At 41.3% G+C, this 19,208-nt stretch overlaps 1 protein-coding gene across 1 annotated transcript in view; it reads left to right on the top strand.

Annotated features, from left to right (window-relative positions):
- Spmip4 (sperm microtubule inner protein 4) overlaps window positions 1–15,658 on the top strand; it is a 38,334-nt gene extending 22,676 nt beyond the window's left edge. Inside the window, exons 6-10 of the mRNA XM_050155464.1 lie at window positions 2,340–2,521; window positions 2,828–2,916; window positions 11,385–11,559; window positions 11,860–11,951; window positions 14,464–15,658. Coding sequence (XP_050011421.1) covers window positions 2,340–2,521; window positions 2,828–2,916; window positions 11,385–11,559; window positions 11,860–11,951; window positions 14,464–15,282 — 1,357 coding nt within the window. The 3' untranslated portion in view covers window positions 15,283–15,658. The remainder of the gene's footprint in view (window positions 1–2,339; window positions 2,522–2,827; window positions 2,917–11,384; window positions 11,560–11,859; window positions 11,952–14,463) is intronic.
- The last annotated feature ends 3,550 nt before the right edge of the window (window positions 15,659–19,208 follow it).

Here is a 19,208-nt window from a genome sequence, read left to right as displayed (position 1 = left end):
CCGTCCAGATGGAACTCTTCAGCACCTAAACAGGGCCGCCTGGTAGTCCAGTGATCCAGGGACAGAAGGAAGGACGGGGCAGGCAGTGCAGGATCCAGGAGAACACAGGAGCCCCTGGAGCCCAGGCTGAGGGTGCCGGGCTCTCTTACTGGGGACCTTGAGGCTCACTGCTCTGGGTGGGTAGCCTTCTTGTTTTGATATTCTTAACAGTTCTAAAGGTTATAGAATGTTTGTAGAATGACCGCAAATGGAATTTGACTGTGGGGTTTTTTTTTTTTTTTTGGTTGTTTTGTTTAGTTTTGTTAATGGTAAGGCTGGAGTGGTGTGTGTTGGGAAGCAGGCCACACAGATAAAGTCCTGTTTATACACTATCCTGCTCCACTCGAGGAAGACCACTCGATTCTTGCTGATGTGACCTCCACCACTGGACTCGGGAATGTTTACAGCTTCCCCACTGTGGTTACTCTTTTTGTCCTTCCTTCCACAGTGTGCTTTTAAGAAGAAAGTTGAGGTGTGCAGAAGACATCTGGAATTCTGTACTACCTTTTAAGAAAAAAGCACCTTCTCAAATTAATTTAGGGCTGGGATGGAGTTCATATGGTAGAGCACTTGCCTAGTGTGCTCCAAGGCCCTGGGTTTCATTCCCAGCACATGCCTATAAGCCCAGAGATCATGAGTTTAAGGTCATCCTCCACTACAGAATGAGTTTGAGGCCAGGCTGGGCTATGTTAGTCTCTGTATGAAATTTGGTGGGTTTTTTTCTTCTTTTGGTATTCTGCATGGGACTTTTACGTACTCTTTTGAATGATGGTTTTGGTGGTTTTTCTTTAATCACTTATTTCACCCTTGTGGATGTCTGTTTTGGTTTAGGAACTCTTGAAGTAATCCAGGGTCACTTACTTTGGTGTCTTGAATTGCCATAAGCCACTCTTTGAATCTCTCCTGCACTCTTTAATATTCCCACACTGTGGGGCTGTGGAGAGGGTTGTTTCTGTTCTTTTCTCTTATTTTAACCTTTATTAGTCCTTATAAGATATTTCTGAGTCATCTTATTTATTTCCTGTTTGCTCCAAGAATCAGCCAGAACCTCAAGAAACATGAGTTCTTTTTACTAGGAACTGGCATAAAAACCAGATCTGAGCAGTAGGTACTCTTGGGCCACCCACGTTCTCTCACACCAACTGAGAACGTTAAGCTAACATTTTAGAATTGTGTTTCAGTTAAAGCAAAGAGCTACTCAAAGAAATCTCAGAATCCGAGTTAAGGTTGGGGGTGGGTATTAAAAAAACCTGTGAAGAATTCCTGTTTGGGGTTCATTTCTTGGGTTCATCTTTCTTGAGTGTGAGCTTCTACGTGGCAGGCGAGGAGTAGAGTATTGTGGTGTGGAGGTCCGCTCCCTCTAGGAGCTGTGAGGGAATCTGCTCTCAGCCCAGGTCTGCTGGCAGTCTGTAGCACACAGCTCTGTCCTCGCAGTTCTGTCCTCATGTGGCGTTCTCAGTGTAGGCCTCCCTGTGTACAAGTTTAACTCCCTTTTAAGCACACAGCCTTCAAATTAGGGGCCCACCCCACATTAGTATGACCCCTCTTGTCTAATGACATGTACTACAATCCTATTTCCAAATTAGTTTACAATAGAAGGCCTTTGGGGTTAGGATTTCAACCCACAGATTTTGAGAGGAAACACAATTCAGCCTCTAACACCAGTCTTGTTTTATTGAATTCTAATTGTAAATACCATTCTGTACTTTGTGGCTCTCACACAGCTTCTACACTCTCCCTTAGTCTGTGCCAGTTCTCCAATAGCAAAATTAGATCCCTCTGCCTTCTTAACCTTTTCCTTCAGTGTGTGTGTGTGTGTGTGTGTGTGTGTGTGTGTGTGTTGCTGACTGCTCAAAGAACAAATGGCCTGGGTTGAAAGTTCAGTCCAAGGTGTTGCATTACTGGAATAGATGCTCAAAATGATTCCATAAAATCAAATATTTGGATCTTCTTAAAACATGATGTGGAAGTTAAAAGCACGAAAAATTCTTCCTCTACTTCCTCCAAACTGTAAAATTAATACATTTTCTGCTTTAATATTAGCCATTTAGGAAAACTACTCACTAATAATTAATTAGGTATGATTATTTTTTAAATTAGTTTTGATTTATCTAGCAAAATTAAGAAGATTCATTGTTTATGGTAAATGCTACAGAATGCTAGCTGTGTAAGTATAGGAATGGTCTGGGCCATCTCCACAGTGGACAGAACAGCATCTGCCACAGCAAAGGACCCCAGTAAATATTTGATGGGTTTTTATTTACTTCTTTCTCTTTTCTTATTTACTCAATAAATCTTAGAGAAATCTGCTCACCATATCCAATTGAACATCCCTACCATACACACACAAGCCGCGGCGCCATGTTCCCGACCTTCACCTCACCTAAGGACCTCTACACTGGCATTAAAGCCTGCGCGCAGCAGCCTTTCCCTCCTACAGTGCCAACCAAGGCCTATGACACGACCGTTTTGAAGACAAGAGGTAAGACTGACGTGAAATCAAAACTGTATGACTTATCATTGGCAAGAACTCGGTAGTACAATCCAAGAAGGCAAGGCGAGCAGAGGGTCTAGTAACCTCACCCCACTGTCCGGAAAGATGCCCCAGCAGTCAGCCGAGAGCGCAGTGTACACCGGTTAACTCAGACTGCAGACACTCGTGGCTGCACTGCAAGCACAGCCTCCGTGGTAGAAACAGAATATCTCTTCCTGGTCTCATTTCTCACTCACCCATAGGTCTGGGTTGCTCTGATCTCTTCAGAATAACTACTCTTGCTTCGATTTTCAGGTAACCCTTACAGATACGAACTGCTTGATTTCCCCATGGATTCAAAGAAAAAAGCACTGAGTTGGCCAGGTCAGGGTGTATATTATGATGTAAGTATCCTTCAGAATTAATACCTCTTAACCTAATACACTTATAAAATATACAAGATGGGGCTGGGGAGATTGCTCAGTGGGTAAAGGATTTGCTGTGCAAGCATGAGAACCTGAGTTCAGATCTCCAGTGCCTACACAAAAGCTGGGATTCAAGGTGACCCTGGCCAGCCAGCCTTGCTGAATCAGTGATCTCCAAATTTAGTGAGACCCTGTATATGATTCTCACATGGATAATGATAGAGGAAGCCGCCCAGTATTAATCTGGCCTCCTCAGGGATGTACACATGTGCTCCTTCACATATACATGCCAGTCAACACACACGTACATACACACTGCATATGTCAGACACACTAAAGTGCACGTGGTGGACTGGTGTAGGACGTTTTATTCTTTTGGCTTTTGAGGAGCCCACCTTCCAGCTCTCGAATAAATCACACAGAGGCTTATTATTACTTAGGAATGCCCAGCCTTAGTTTGGTGTTTTTCTTGCCAGTTTTCCTTAACTTGAGTTATCCCAACTGCCTTTTGCCTCTGGGCTTTATCTTTCTCTGTTTCTGTATACCTCACTTTACCTCTTTCTCCATGATTTGCTGTGTAGCTGGGTGACCAGCCTCTGATGTCCTCCTCTTCTTGTTCTCTTGCTCCTCTTTCTCTCTTTATATGCTCTGCCTGCTAGACAGCCTATTCTTACTATTGGCCATTCATCTCTTTATTAGGTGTGTTACACAGGCAAAGAATCACAGGCAAAGATCACAGTTAATCAAATACAGCATAAACAAAAGTAACATGCCTCAAAATAATATTTCCCAACAATGGACTGTTTATATTTAGAGGAAAAGTCTGCAATTTCACTTTCCCATCTTTTATTTTATCAGCTGATTTCATAACTTGTGATAGTTATGGGCATTTCCAGAGTTATAAGACAAAAGACGGTATGTAGTTTGAAGGAAACACACACAAGTGTGTTCTTTGTCTTTTTTTTTTTTTTGGTGTTTTTCAAGACAGGGTTTCTCTGAGGTAGCTTGGAGATTGTCCTGGAACTTGCTCTTACAGACCAGGCTGGCTTCCAACTCGCAGAGATCCAACTGCCTCTGCCTCCCGAGTTCATGAGCCATTTTTATTCCAGTCATTATTAATACATTTGTATCAAAGTCTAAAAGAAAGCATGATATGTTAAATTACTGCGCACAAACCACTTCAAGATACACTACTTAACTCTTTTTTTCTTTATGGAGACAGGGTTTCTCTGTGGACAGCCCTGCCTGTCCTGGAACTAGCTCTGTAGACCAGGCTGGCCCCAAACTCACAGAGATCCTCCAGACTCTGCCTCCCGAGTGCTGGGATTAAAAGCATTCACCACTATATCATTTAATTTTTGAAGTACTTTTCTGAGATTACTACCACCAAGCCCATTTCACAGAAGGGGACACTGAGACTCAAGTTTATTACTATGTGATGGTTAGAGTCCAGGTTTGTGAGGCTTGTCTCCACTTTCACCTCCGTACCAGAGCTCCACATAGATAAGAGAGAAATTATCAGTCATGAGAGAACATATCTAGACATTTGAAAATAATACTAGCTACCATGTATTGATCGAGTGGTTTCTAAAAGGCAGTGTCAGGTCCTTCCAGATAGTAGCTCCTTGAACCCAAGAATTTGTGAGTAAAACACTTAATAATGGAAGATTGGAGACATCTGAGTTTTACCTGGAACACCATTGTGGCAGGCCACCTGTGGTCACAATAGTGACAAACAACTGTCAACAAAGTAAACAATTCCTGTTGCGTAGTTTTTGTTTTGTTTTGTTTTTCAAAACAGGGTTTTTCCGGTAGCTTTCGAGCCTGTCCTGGGAACTACCTCTTGTAGACCAGGCTGGCCTTGAACTCACAGAGATCCGCCTGCCTCTGCCTCTGCTGGAATTAAAGGCGTGTGCCGCCACCACCTGGCCCTGTTGTGTTTTAAAGTATGTCTAAAAGAACCCCTTACACAACCATTTTAACTGATCTCTGACTTTTTTCTCTTTTAAAATTATTTACTTAAAAATAAACTAATATATTTAAAAATCTTGCAAGTAAATAAAAATATTAAGCGTCTCTGATTCACGTAATATCTATTACCTAAGTAACAGAAATATGAGAAGTTATTCTTGCAACTGCCCCATTATTTCATGCTCTCATAGTCCAAGTCTCTACCATGTGCTTCCTTCCTATCACTCCTCTGTGGCTTCCTCTTTGCCCAAGTGGCAATAAAGCCCAGCAGTGTAGTGAGTCAGGAAGGTCTTCTGGTGGCAACCTGACTTCTTCCCCCTGAGTAGATTCAAACCATGGAATGCCCTTTTCCAGGGCCTCTCTCTCTCTCTCTCTCTTTCTCTCAAGATTTACTTCATGTATGAGAGTGCTCTTTCTGCATGTGCCAGAGGGCATCTGAGCCCACTATAGATGGCTGTGAACCATCATGGGAATTGAACTCAGGACCTCTGCTGAACCATCTCTCCAGCCACCATTCCAGGGCCTTTCTGCCTGTCTAAAATTTGTTCATTTTCCAGGTCTCAGCTAACAAACATAGCTGGGATCCAAGTCAGGAGACCTCTGTTCTAGTTATTAGTTGTCCTTTGATGGCATCTGCTGTCTCAGTGATACAGGAGGCATATTGTTTCTTTTTGAGCTTTGATTAATTATCTGTATGATTTCAATAAAGCTGGCCTACAGACATGGAAAGTTTGGGGAATAATATAAAAACTGGAAATACTAGATAAGAAATTATTGTTAGTCCAGCAGGAATTATTTTCTTCTCTGCTAACACCTCCCATACTCTATAGTCAATAACTTCTCACAATTGATTTTATAGCTCATCAGCTAAATGACAACTTCTTTGAGAAGAGAGTATTTTGTATTTATATCTTCTATGATGTTTTCCAGTGGGATTGTTTGTTTGTTTGTAACAGAATCTCTTGGCTTGGTAAGGGGCCAAGAATAACCTCAAACTCATGATCGTCCTGCCTCCCTCCCAAGTGCCACCACAGTGGTTTTATGCAGTGCTGGGGATGGAACCCAGGGCACTGTTCATACTAGACAATCACACTAGCAACTGAACTACATCATGCATACACAGTCTTTTTACATAGATTTTCCACTGGCTTTATTCTTTTTTAAAAAAAAAGATTTATTTATTTATAATGTATACAGTGTTCTGTCTGTCTGCTTGCTGGCCAGAAGAAGGCACCAGATCTCATTACAGATGGCTGTGAGCCACCATGTGGTTGCTGGGAATTGAACTCAGGACCTCTGGAAGAGCAGTCAGTGCTCTTAACCACTGAGCCATCTCTCCAGCCTCCTACTGTCTTTATTCTTGTTCATGTCTCTAATGTTTAATCTCACTTTGTGATCTGTTCTAACTAGTCTTAATTTTTAACTTTTTGGTCATTCTTCAGGCTCATTCCTAACTTTAATCAAGTTTTGCACTGACAAAAATAAAACTGATACTGAGTTAGATGGGGGGTTACTGAAGGAGACTCCCCTGCACAGCAGGGGCTTCCTCCCAGACCCCGGATTAGGCACAAGCCACACCCAAACACTGTTTTCACAGAGATCCTTTATTAAGCGGGGAAGAAAAGTTAAAGTGGCTGCTCTCTGACTCTGGCAAAAAAAAAAAACAGGAACAAATGACCTTGTGGGTGTGGTTTTTAAGAGAAGAAGCGGAGGGAGGTCTGTGTTGGAATGGGCTAGGATGTGGTGGTAAGCCTTTTCTACCATGTTACCTACCACAAGGAGGAAACTCCAGAAACTGTATTTGGCATTTCCTATGTAAGCCATCAAGAAAGTGTGATTAACATTGGTAACCATCTAAAGCTGCCAGTTTCTGGCTCTAAAACCTACCAGTTCTATGACCTGGGTAACGGGTACATTTAGTTCTTCAGTGTCTCAGTGTCCCAATAAATGAAGGCAGAACAAAGGTAAAATGTACTTGAAAGGTCTGTCCCAAGAAGGAAATGGAAATAAAAGCCCCCAGCACCGTCTCAGTGCATAGTGAGATCATAATCAATGTAGCTGTAGCTACTTTGGGCAATATTCCCGAGACTGTATGCTTTCCTAACCTGGAAATATTTCTTAAATGGTGACATTGGAAAGAAGGCTTACCCTTGTAAATGATCAAGGACTTAACTTTTTAATGTTTAAATTACTATACTGTGTGTGTGTGCACGCACACGTGCATGCGGGTGTGTTGGGTATAAATGCATGTGGAGGTCAGAGAACAACTTCTAGGTGTCAGTTCTCTCCTTCTTCAAGGGATTCTGAGACGAAACTCAGGTTGTTAGGCATCTTGGCAAGCACTGTTGCCCACTGAGCCGTCTCACTGGCCGCTGGGACTCAGTTTTTAACAGAATAGTTTGAATGTCATCTTGTCTTCGTTCTCCCTGATACACATGTGAAACTTATTCTGTCAGGATCGAAGAGCTCCAGGTACCTCATTCTCACCCAGACCCCATTTGATCTGACTCCATTTTCCACCAAATCATTCCTGAGTACTTGTTGCTCAAACCAGGTTGTCTCTTGCCACTTCTCTCTTCTTTCTGAGATCTCTCTAGCTATTTCCAGCCATTACACTTTCCTTTTCTTTTACAATTGGTAAACATAAGCAAGTTTTAATATTTGATTATTCTGAGCTGTTTATGTCACTATTTGCTGAGATATAAAATGTCTTTAGGATGAAATGTAATTTGTAATCATCTTTTGAGTAAAATGAGATATGATCCCAGAAGGAGGTTCCATATACTTCCCTAACTAAACTTAATTTAAACCATTTTCAAAGCCTCCCCAAGGCTATTTAATTTAATGTCCATTACAAAACATCTTTCCTTTACTCTAAGTATCTAGACAAAGCCTTGGCTTCTCTTTGAAAGAGAGCTCACTTACTTCACCACCTGTCTTCCTCTTTCTAATTGAAGGTGCTCATCCACTCCAGCAGCCTCATTCCTGGGACAGCTGTCGCTCCACTATAGACCTCAAATGCTTAACGGGCCATAAAAAATTGGCAAGCACACAGCAATTTAAGTAAATGTAAGTGACATTTAAACAAATGTCACTTGAACAACTGGATGCCTACGAGTTTTCCCCTCCATGCTGCCTTGCACCCGCCTCCCACCTGCTTAGTCTGAGAAGTGAAACAAGTTGGAGTAGCCATCTTCCTCACTGGACCAGCAATGCTCTCCCACACCCTGCAAACACTCTTCCCTTCAGGCCTTTCTTCTAATGTCCTAACTAGATGCCAGAAAAATCTGTCACTTTATTTATTCCCATTTGCATCTTTTTTCATTCCATATGTAAATATAATCAAAGCTCACAATCATAATTTATTAGTGTGATAGTGTAATAAAATGAAATAGGATCCAATAAAAAACTAATGTCTAAAAATGCTAAAGTCCTTCCAGAGGGTGATATCTACAATAAGCCTTCTCTTACTCCCTTGCTAGCCCTGAGTAAGCCCCATGATTCTACACTAAAGCACAAGCAAAGGAAAAGATTTAGAATTTCATTTATTGTATCACCACTATATGATTTACTAATGTTTTAATGGAGCCTTACAAAGTTTTGGTGCCTAGCACAGAGCCCTCAGAACTTTACACATAATTCTATATTTAATAAATATCAACTTAATAAGTGTTTATTAAAAATTATTGAGCTATGGTCCTGGGAAGATGGCTAAGTGGGTGAGAGACTTGCTGCACAAGCATGAGGACCTGAGTGTGGAGGCCAGCCTGGTCTACAGAGTGAGTTCCAGGACAGCCTGGTCTACAGAGTGAGTTCCAGGACAGCCTGGTCTACAGAGTGAGTTCCAGGACAGCCAGAAATGTTACACAGAGAAACCGTGTCTGGGGGGAGGGAGCCAGATGTGGTATGTGCAAGCCTGTATCTATGCAGATAATGGGACAGAGGCAGGAAGGTTACCAAGGCTCTAGCTGCTGGCCTAGCTCCAGGCTCATGAGAGACCCATCTCAAGGGTGACAAACAGGTCACCTGAGCTCTTCTGGTCACACACACACACACACACACACACACACACACACACACACACACATTACTAAGCTACATCTATTTCGTGGGCTCTGCTGAAAACATAACATCACTCTTGTAAACTGGAGTGTCTTCCTAGAATGAAATGGGCCAGCAACTGGAGGAGCCCTTCCTGCCTGTGCTTACCTTTGTCAGGTACATGTTCTACACTGGGTGTACCCTTCCCCAGTGAACACCTGTCATGACTGCCGTCAGCTCTCTCACCACCCCCTCAGAACAGCATCACCTGGTTATTAACACTGTCAAGACGGCACAGATGACACTACGTCTTGCATTTCCTATTTGCTTTCTCGTGTCCTAGACTGCATTTCAGCATAAAGCGCATTAGTCTCGCCTCTTAGGACAGTACTTGAATAAGGTCCATGTTTTATCAAATAAGTTAGCTCTGCAAATGATGGAAAAGATAAGGAAACGCAGAGGGCTTTGTTTCCCAGCATCTGCAACTCCAGTTCCCGATGACCCCCATACTCCCTTCTGGCTTCTGTGGGCTCTTACACACAGGTGGTATACATAAACTCACAGAAACACACATATATTGTTTACATACACAAATAAAATTTAATAATTAAATCAAATAGATTTTTTTTTGTTTTTCAATACAGGGTTTCTTTGTGTGGCTCTGGCTGTCCTGGAACTTGTTCTGTAGACCAGGCTGGTCTTGAACTCAGAGATCCACCTGCCTCTGCCTCTCACGTGCTGGGATTAAAGGTGTGCACTACCAACACCCTGCTCAAATAGATATTTTTTAAAAGATTTATTTATTTATTATGTATACAGTATTCTGCCTGCTTGTATGCTTGATCTCATTATAGATGGTTGTGAGCCACCATGTGGTTGCTCGGAATTGAACTCAGACCTCTGGAAGAGCAGTCAGTGCTCTTCACTGCTGAGCCATCTCTCCAGCCCTCAAGTAGATACTTTTAAAGGGGCTTTCTTTGCCCCTGAGTAAGCAAGCCGTAGGTTAATTAATGATATATAACGGTAATGATTTAATATTTCTTGAGACCCATTCACAAGTGCCTTTTACATGAATCCTCCACTTACCTAAAATGAGAGTTGCTTCAACATTACAAGAATGCTAACAACATTGTCACCCCTAGGCCTAGGAACTTTTCATGACTATTCTTCTCCCTTCCTCTTGCTGTGTTCCTCCCTGTGGGGCTGGGACTTAACAGAATAAGGAGACTGTATCCATCTGCAACATATGTTCATTTCCCACCACACACCAGTCTAGGGACGCTCCTTTGTACCTGTCTTAAAGGTTGATACATCCCCAGCCTGTATATAGGTCTGGGCTAAAGGGTACCCTGAGAGGACTACTGGATGGAATGGGAGTGGCAGGAGGATGGGGCAAGTATAAGAGAGCACTACAGGACCTGAGGCTCTGTGCAGCATCTGGCTCTTCCTGAGCCACCATGTCTTAGTGCAAAACTTGTAACAGACTAACAAATCTGAATTTGGAACTGGTTTTCTGGGTGGTTAAAATTGCGAGTCAAAGTAAGTACTAGTTTATTGCTTTTAGCGGAACTGTTTGGACAAATGGCAGGTTTCCACCTGTACTTTAAACCCCAGACCCTGCACACGTTAAAGGCGGGCTTGGCTTGCAGGCATCAGGTGGCATAATGTTCATAATGTTCCATACTGCATACCTCCTCCCTAGCTCGGCTTCAGCATGTTTGTGTCTCCGTATCTACCCCAGTCTCATCTCCCTTCTCTGCGTCCCGCTCCTGGTCTCACTTCTCCATCAACTAGAGCCTCCAGTGAAGTAGTTTTGTCTTAACCTTTTAAAAACAGCTGTCTGTGGTCATTTGCATTTGCCCCTTCTTTCTTGTGCCAGCCAGTGTGCCCCTGAAACATGTTTACTTTTGATGATCCTTCTTTCCTGCCACAGATGTGTACATCCAGGCACTGACTAAATGGTTAGAGGCACACTAAAATGCATCTAGCCACGTTTACATGCACACCTATTAGGAAACAGAAAATAAACCTTCAGTTCTATGTAAAGAATGGTCATCCTGTTGGAATTCGAGTGACTTAAGCCTTTGTCAGAAAGATGTAGCTAACATGCAGCTTCCTTTCAGGGACAGAAGACAAAGAAGCAATCACTTTTAGTCAAGTCAGCCAGCTGCACACAGAATCCTCTGTATGGCTAATGAAACCATACCAGAAGTAGAATATTCAGGGACAAACTGCAACCTAAGTTCTCAGAGACTTTTAGAAGAGATGTTAGCATCTCCTTAATAAAATGTGGTTATAATTTCACCCACCATGCCTGGCTTGAATATGGTAATTAATACAGAAACTGACCTTAACTGTTTCCTGTTGGGACAGTGAACCAGCCCTTATTCAGTTAGATACAATTAATAACAGCAATCTTTATGTTCATATTCTAGTTTCCTAAATGTGTTGAGAAAAACAAGCCAGTGTTCTACCCCAAACCTCCTAAAACCTTTGCTCCTAACACATCTTTGAATCCATGGGATGCTGTGAACTCTGCAAAGGAAGCCAATATACAAAGAAATCTTGAGAAATCCCACTGGATCACTTCATACGCTCATGACTTTACAGGTATGAGTTCACACTAATACAAGTAATGAGAACCGAAAAGGGACACTCGGTGAATACTCTCCATCACAAGCTTCCATCTTCTGATGTTCTGTCCCGAGACTCGTTATAAAAACTAATCCAAATTAGCGGGAGAGCGCAGTTTCTCTCTTAAGTGGGTAGCAGGGAAGTTGGGCTGGTTTATATTTGATTGGCTCTGATTTATATCATAAAGATAATGAGTAGGTTTTCCTACGTAACGGGTAGTTTAATAACTGTTCTTCATTTACTCTACCAAAATAATAAGACAATGTTTCTATTAAGGTCTAGGGCCCATGAGCCCCCTTGAGCTGGATGATTACCATGAAAAAGAGGTAGCAGAGCTAACTGGACAGATAGGATTTGACCCACAGCCTGTAAGTAATTGCAGTCAACTCTCAGTTATTTGGGGGAGAATATCCAGCCCTTGTCTCCTTGCTTTTCCATGTTTTGTGTCTTGAATATTGGTGGCCACCCAAACAAAAAGAAGATCTAATTGCTTTTGAAAGATAATTCTGAACTTATTGGAACTGACTTGGGTACCCGTTTTTGTATTGGAAAAACAAAACTTCTTCATAGTCCTATATTTTATATATATTTTCTATCATGCTACTCTTGATAAAATAATTCACAAAAGAATTTGCCTATAATGAGTAAAGCTTAACGAGTAATTTCATGATTCCTAATAAATTTGTGTATCTTACACATTCCATTACTTTTGAGAAAATTAATAACTTCTTCCTGGTAGTCATAATAATTGAGAGTTGGCTGAATTACAATCAAAAGCCAATAAATTTTTGCCTATACCAATTAGAGAATTGATTATAAAAATGTCTTGAAAGAAATTATCAAGCCCTATAATAAAATATATAATCCACTAGATCAATTATATAAAGGATATCATATTCATGTGTTGGTTTATCCTCTATAAATACAAATTTTGAAAATTTAATTTCAAAGCTAGAAATTGTAGAAATATATATAAAACTATAAGCATACGAAAATAGGGATTTTTTTAGATCACACTGAACACTTTAATTTTATATTAGCTTAATCATTTGTGACGGGGATATCAAATCAAACACCTGAGCTGGGTCCTTACGCTGTGCTCTATCAGCTACCACAGGTCTTTCCATTGCTTTGATTTTGCACTTGCAATAGGCACTCTCTGTTGGATTAGATATCTCAGTGTCAGTGATCTGACACTGAGGTGTGCTCAACTTACAGGACCAACTCCAGGAAAGCATGTTTTAGTGGTGATAAAAATCCTTGCGAAGCTTTTTTTCAGAATGAAATACAAGTACCAGGCCTGGAGATGTTGTTCAGTTGGTAACGACCTGCCTTAGCATACACAAAATCCCAGTCTGATTGCTTGGCACCTCATGGTGGCACATACCTATAATTCTTTTGCATAATCTATTCCTTTCAACCATCTACAAATATTTTTGTCATTTTTGCACATTTTAGAATGAAGTATAGACCTTAATATACTTTATCCATTAAGATTTCACATTCATACCATTTACCAGAGTTAAAATTTTTTCTGTTTTTCATTCAATGTGAAGAATATACTTAATAAAATTGTACAAATAGTAAATGTACATTTGTGAAAACAAAAGCATACAGCTTTCATTCAAGCCTCTGCCACAACACAGAGCACATCAGCATCCATGCTGTCACACAGGCCACCTTTGTCCTCCTCCCTACCCACATAGCTCCAGTTATAGCATCCTGAATATGCCTTTTATTTTTGCAGTTTCTAAGCCTGATTGAATCCATACTTTAAAAACACCTCAAGGGGCTGGAGAGATGGCTCACAGGTTAAGAGCACTGGCAGCTCTTCCCGGATTCCTGAGTTCAATTCCCAGTACCCACATGGTGGCTCACAACCATCCGTAATGAGTTCTGGTGCCCTCTTCTGGCCTGCAGGGATATATGCAGGCAGGATACTGTATACACAATAAATAAATAAATCTTTAAACACAGATGGGGTAGTGGGTACAGCTCAGTGGCAAAGCATGTGATTGGCATGTGCAAGGCCCTGTGCTCAGCCCCTAAAACCAGCAAAAAGACATTGACTGAACACCTCAGACAGTGCTTCTCAGAGCACTTAGCATGCTGCCTGCCTTAGCAGCACCTGAGGCATTGTTAAAATGCCTGTTTCTGAGTAGGGAGGATAGCTCAGAGTACACGGGTTTGTTCTCTCTTACACACCCTCCCAGAACAAGCAGATCCCAGAACCCTACTGTAGACCTTACAAGTCCTAGTCTTAGAACTAAAGCTTAGGAACTCCTTTCTGCCAGCTCTGAAGGTGATTCTGATTCACCCTGGGCTTAAGAACTGTGCCTTGCCTACATGGTTTAAACAACTGCACAGGATAAGCCTGGCAGTGGTGGTGCACACCTTTAATCCCAGCACTTGCAGAGGCAGGCAGATCTCTGTGAATTCAAGGCCATCCTGTCTACAAGAGCTAGTTCCAGGACAGGCTCCAAAGCTACAGAGAAACCCTGTCTCCAAAAAAAAAAAAAAAAAAAAAAAAAAAAAAAAAAACCTGCAGAGGATAGTTAATGCAGTCCTGCTCTCTAAGTGTCAGTCTAGTGAGTCCTTTGTAGCTCTGAAGTTTTGAAAAGCCAAAAATTCCCACACCGGAAAGCTTGTGTATAGCCAAATAAAATTTATTTTCCATTTACCAAAAGCCACTAAAAGAAAGATGTACCTCCTTGGGCCCAGAATTCAATGTATTCAAATATATACCAAGGAATCTTAGTGTGTATGCTTCCACCACTCTACTTCCTGATCGTAAAAATGGGTAACTTGTAGCCATATTATTATAATGCTATATTTACTAATCAGTCGATTTTTTTTCTCCTCTTTATTCCACTGATATAGCAAGAAAAATTCCATCCTGCCTTAAAACCTCCCAGGCCTTTGGAAGGTCGAATTGCCCGACTTATTCAGAACCAGCGACCTCTGGAGGCTATGGTGCAGCAAGGACCACCTTCCTGTCCAGATTGTACCCCTAGGGTTTTGTGTGCTTTTCATACATTCATACCCAGTACTACAGAAGTGATGGCAATGAATGATAACCTCCTCCCTGGAATTACTCGTAAAAACCAGGATATTGAAGAGAAGATTAAGAAAGAACAAGGCTTGATGTCTACCTATACACTCCCAACTCGTTGTCCAAGAAAAGAGATGAGTAGTCTTTTTGACCTAACATCACTTCCAAAGATCACAGACACTAAAAAGACAGATGATTTGTACTGGAGACAGTTGGAAGTGAAACCCCTACCCGTATCCTACTCTAAGTCAAACCATTACATTGACTACGAACCACTTAAATCTGCTTTCCGTGATCCATATGCTACTTGTCAGAACCCTGTTCGCCTCAGTAAGTCTAATATTCTATATAACAAAACAGATATGGATGATTTCGCTTTTGACAACCTTATAAGTAAGCCAGAGTTTTTGGGCATGGACATGGAAAGCAATGAAGAAACAAGACCTATTTTGGGATGGATTCCTAACGCTGGAGTACCCAACCCTCAGACCAACCTACTTGATCTCAGGAACTCATTTTCAAAGTCCATGGCACAGAAGCATTTCCATGACTCCATCCAAGAAGAACAAAAAGATCTCAGGGATAAAATAAACTGCGGGATGAGACATCAATTCTATGGCCACAATGCCCATTATTTCTATAACTGAGATATTGTCTCTTCAAGACCAAACCTCTTGCAAGAAAATAAAATATGTCACAGAATGCCCTGCATTTGGCTGGATTCTGTTTCTGTACTGAGCCATGTTGACATTAATGAGCCTTGTGTATTAAGAAATTAAGTTAGGATCTGGTCAGAGGGACCAAAATAATGTCCTGACTTCTCAAAACATTTAACAGTTTGTCAACAAAATATCAGAGCCAGAAAAAAATTAGTCTTTAGTCTCTCTCATCTTCAAATTATACTCTGAAGAAGTTTCCCAAAATCAGGAAAATCAATGTGTAGACAAAATGTACATCATCATTTTGCGAGAAATGAAAAGTTGAAAAAATTCAAATATTGAAGATTTGACAGACAACTATAGAATGTATCATGCCTTAATAAAATTGATATGTCAACAATCTGTTTCTGTGAATGTTTCCACAAAATAATGGGTAAAAGAGGTAATATTCATCTCTGTGAGTTCAAGGCCAGCCTGGTCTACATAATGAGTTGTAGGAGAGCAGGGCTATGGAGAGACCCAGGAGAGAGAGAGAGAAGAGGTTGGGATAGAATTTAAATCCTCAGTTAACTGAAGGTAGAATGGCTCTCCAAACTATAGAACTTCAACAAAAAGTATGTCAAGTCAGTGGGAAGGTGAATCCTGAATGTTCTGCATGCACACATTACAGATTACATATATAAGTTGTTGGGAAGATGAGTCTTGAATATTCTGTATACACACATTACAGTTTACATGTGTAAGTCGGTGGAAAGATGAATCTTGAATATTCTGCATGCACACATTACAGGTTACATGTGTTTCCTTCCCCTTAATCTTCTGAGAGAAAACATATTTGATAGAGATAAAACCATTTTGTTAGAATCTAGACAGCTTAATAGATTTCCAGTTTTGGCAAGGAAAAGTATGGCTTGCTTCCAGTTATTCCAGGGTCCAACATCTTCATCTTTGAAGTGTTTGCCTACTGTGTAGGTAACCCCCATATGCATGTCAACACATCAGTGTGCCAAGAGGTTATGTTTTATAAAGTTCTCTTTCACTCTCTGTGTTTGTGTGGGTGTCAGAGAGCAAGCTTCATGAGTCTTCTTCCAGTGTGGGCTCCAGGGATCCAGCTCAGGTCATCACGCTTGCATGGCAAGCTGCTCTCCCTACTGAGCCATCTCACTAGCCCAAGAAGTATGCTATAAAATAATTTACCACGGCAAGTTAGGTACCGTGAAGAAGTTAGAAACTGGGATAAGCTTAGTTGCTTAAGAGAGGCTCAGATGATGCTAGCTGCCCCAGAGGAAGCAGACCAGCCAAGCTACATTAAAGAAGGGGGTCATCTGAGATGCCTAGAAGAGGTTCAAGCCACTTGAGCTTCCCAAAAGAGCCTCCAGCTTGATGAGTTGTACAACTCCAACTTACCAGCCCTTGTGAACTGTCACCCGTGCTGGGGCAGGCTGTTAAGCTCCTGGCTTTGAGTCATTTCTGTTCCTGTAAATAACCCCTCACCTACATTCCTATAAGTAGTGACAGTAAAACTCATTGGTTCACACAATATAGTTATGTATTTTTAATTATTTTGTCCTTATAACTAACATGTACATTTCTTAAACCTATTCTGAGATAAAATTATTAATTATTTTCCAAATTTTATTTTATACAGCACTAGTCGGTAGGTTTTAAGGAAAGCAAAAATTTTCATTTTGAAATACTGTCATGTGTATTACAACCATATGACAATCCTAAATCAAAGTCTTTACAGAATACTTGACTGGAGTGTAGCTTGGTGGTAGAATCCTTTGCTAGTTTGCCCGGGTTCAATCTCTAACACTAGAGAGTTTATAATATAGGTTCTGGGGAGAGAACCCAGCCAGTCAGGAAAAGCTCTTGCTCTTCAACCATAGGGACCCACATGAGCCAGCCAGGGTCCCAGCCACACCCATAAACAGGAGTGTTCAGTGGGGCAGACAGGATCACTGGGACCTGCTGGCTTCAGCCCAACTGAAAAACCCAAGTTTCTCATTCAAGGAAAGACCTTGCCTCAAAGGAATAAGGTGAAGAGTGACAGGAAAACATCTTAGTAAGCACACCCACACACACATGTGAATATAACACATAGATGCATATAACACATGTGTGAATAGCACATGTGTAACATGAAGGCCTGCTTGTTGTGGTTTCTGTTCTGCCCAGTTCCCACAGCCGTTTAGGTCCCAAAGAAATCACACAGAGAGTCTACATTAGTTACAAACTGATTGGCCCTTTAGCTCAGGCTTCATATTAGCTTTTTATTTCAAGACAGGGTTTCTCTGTAGCTTTGGAGCCTCTCCTGTAACTAGCTCTGTAGCCCAGGCTGGTCTTGAACTTACAGATATCCACCTGCCTCTGCCTCCTGAGTGCTGGGATTAAAGGTGTGCACCACCACACCTTGAACTCACAGAGTTCCCCCCCCCTTTTTTTAAGCAAAGGAAAATATCCATAGTCCATTTTTGGGAATGTGGGCATAGTATTCCAAGCTACTTCCTGCTGTTTGGGGGTGTTGGTAATCTTATGGGGACCTAAAGAAAATTTAGAATTATGATCAAGTCCTGACTGGAGTATCCTGTGAGTCTTGATCATCTCAGGCAGCATCTTAAATCTGTTTTGGATGTAGAACTCAGACATCTGGGCCATCTGTTCCTACTAGAGATTTCTCAGGTGGTCCTTGATTAAACCTGATTTTTCTTAACTCAGAATAAATCCATAGCCTCTCATTTTCTGTGGAAACAAAAGTAAAACCTTTTCTCCAAAGTAACATATCTTTTGACTTCACTTTTGAAGCCAAGGTATTTTCAAAATACCTATCTTGAATTAATTCAACAGCATTTATAAGCAAATATCTTTTAGCAGCTGTTGCTCCTTCCTCAGCATTCAAACAATTCAAAGAGAGCATAATAACATACAGCATCAAGATTCTCTGTGTATTTTCCATCTTTATGTGGCTTAACTTTAACCTCTATTTCTTTTATTTTTACTTTTACTTTTTGAGACAGGTTCTCTGTGTATCTTTGGCTGTCCTGGAACTCTCTCTGTAGACCAGGCTGTCTTTGAACTCACAGAAATCCACCTGCCTCTACCTCCCAAGTGCTAGGATTAAAGGTGTGCACTACCACACCTTGAACTCACAGAGGTCTGTCTACCTCTGCCTCCTAAGTGTTGGGATTAAAGGTGTATGCCACCAAACCCAACTCCTCTCTTTCTTTTTTTAAGGACTTTAACCTTTTTCTTTTCTCTCTCAAGCCAGCATATATTTTTAACACACAGCAAACCATTTAGTTTTTTTTTTTATCTTTGAATCTATCTTTACTGTATATCTCTCTTTTTCTGACCACATGAGTCTTTAATTTGCTAAGCAATATAGGTAGGATTAAAGCCATGGCTTTGACAGCTGGATCTAGCCTATTCCATAGCTTTATGAAATTCCAGGCTCATGGTGGGGGTACTGTCCAGAGCCATGTTTACTGCCACAACTCTATGGCTTTTCAAGGTCCTTGCCAGCAAGTAAGCTGCAACAGTGTGTCCACAAACAACACTCAAATGCTGTCTCTGTAGCCAAACCTCCTACCTCAAAGAGTGAGAGTTTGCACTGGCAGGACGGCCCAGAAAGCCAGCATTTTAAAACAACACAGATTTCTTTTTCCCTGCTATCACTGAAAACCAAAAAGCATGCAGTCAGCTTTTTATCGACACTATTTAAGTGTTTCTTGGCAGGACCTCTTAAAAGCCTGCAAGGTTTTACAGCTAAAGCTGAGTCAGGAAGCCTCTCTTAGATGAGAGCGCTTGCTTGCCTTTAGCAAGCAGAGCAGACCTGAGAAATTGCTGCTACAAAGAAACCATGCATAATGTTGTTATTTTGTGTTTAGAATTACTTCCCAAGGTCTCAGGCTTTA

This window comes from Alexandromys fortis, unplaced genomic scaffold (genome assembly GCF_014885135.2).
Source record: "Alexandromys fortis isolate MF-2015 unplaced genomic scaffold, M_Fortis_MF-2015_v1.1 scaffold_93, whole genome shotgun sequence".
Classification (NCBI taxonomy): Eukaryota; Metazoa; Chordata; class Mammalia; order Rodentia; family Cricetidae; genus Alexandromys; species Alexandromys fortis.
Note: the sequence above shows the minus strand (reverse complement) of the source record. Positions and strands in the feature narration are given on the sequence as shown.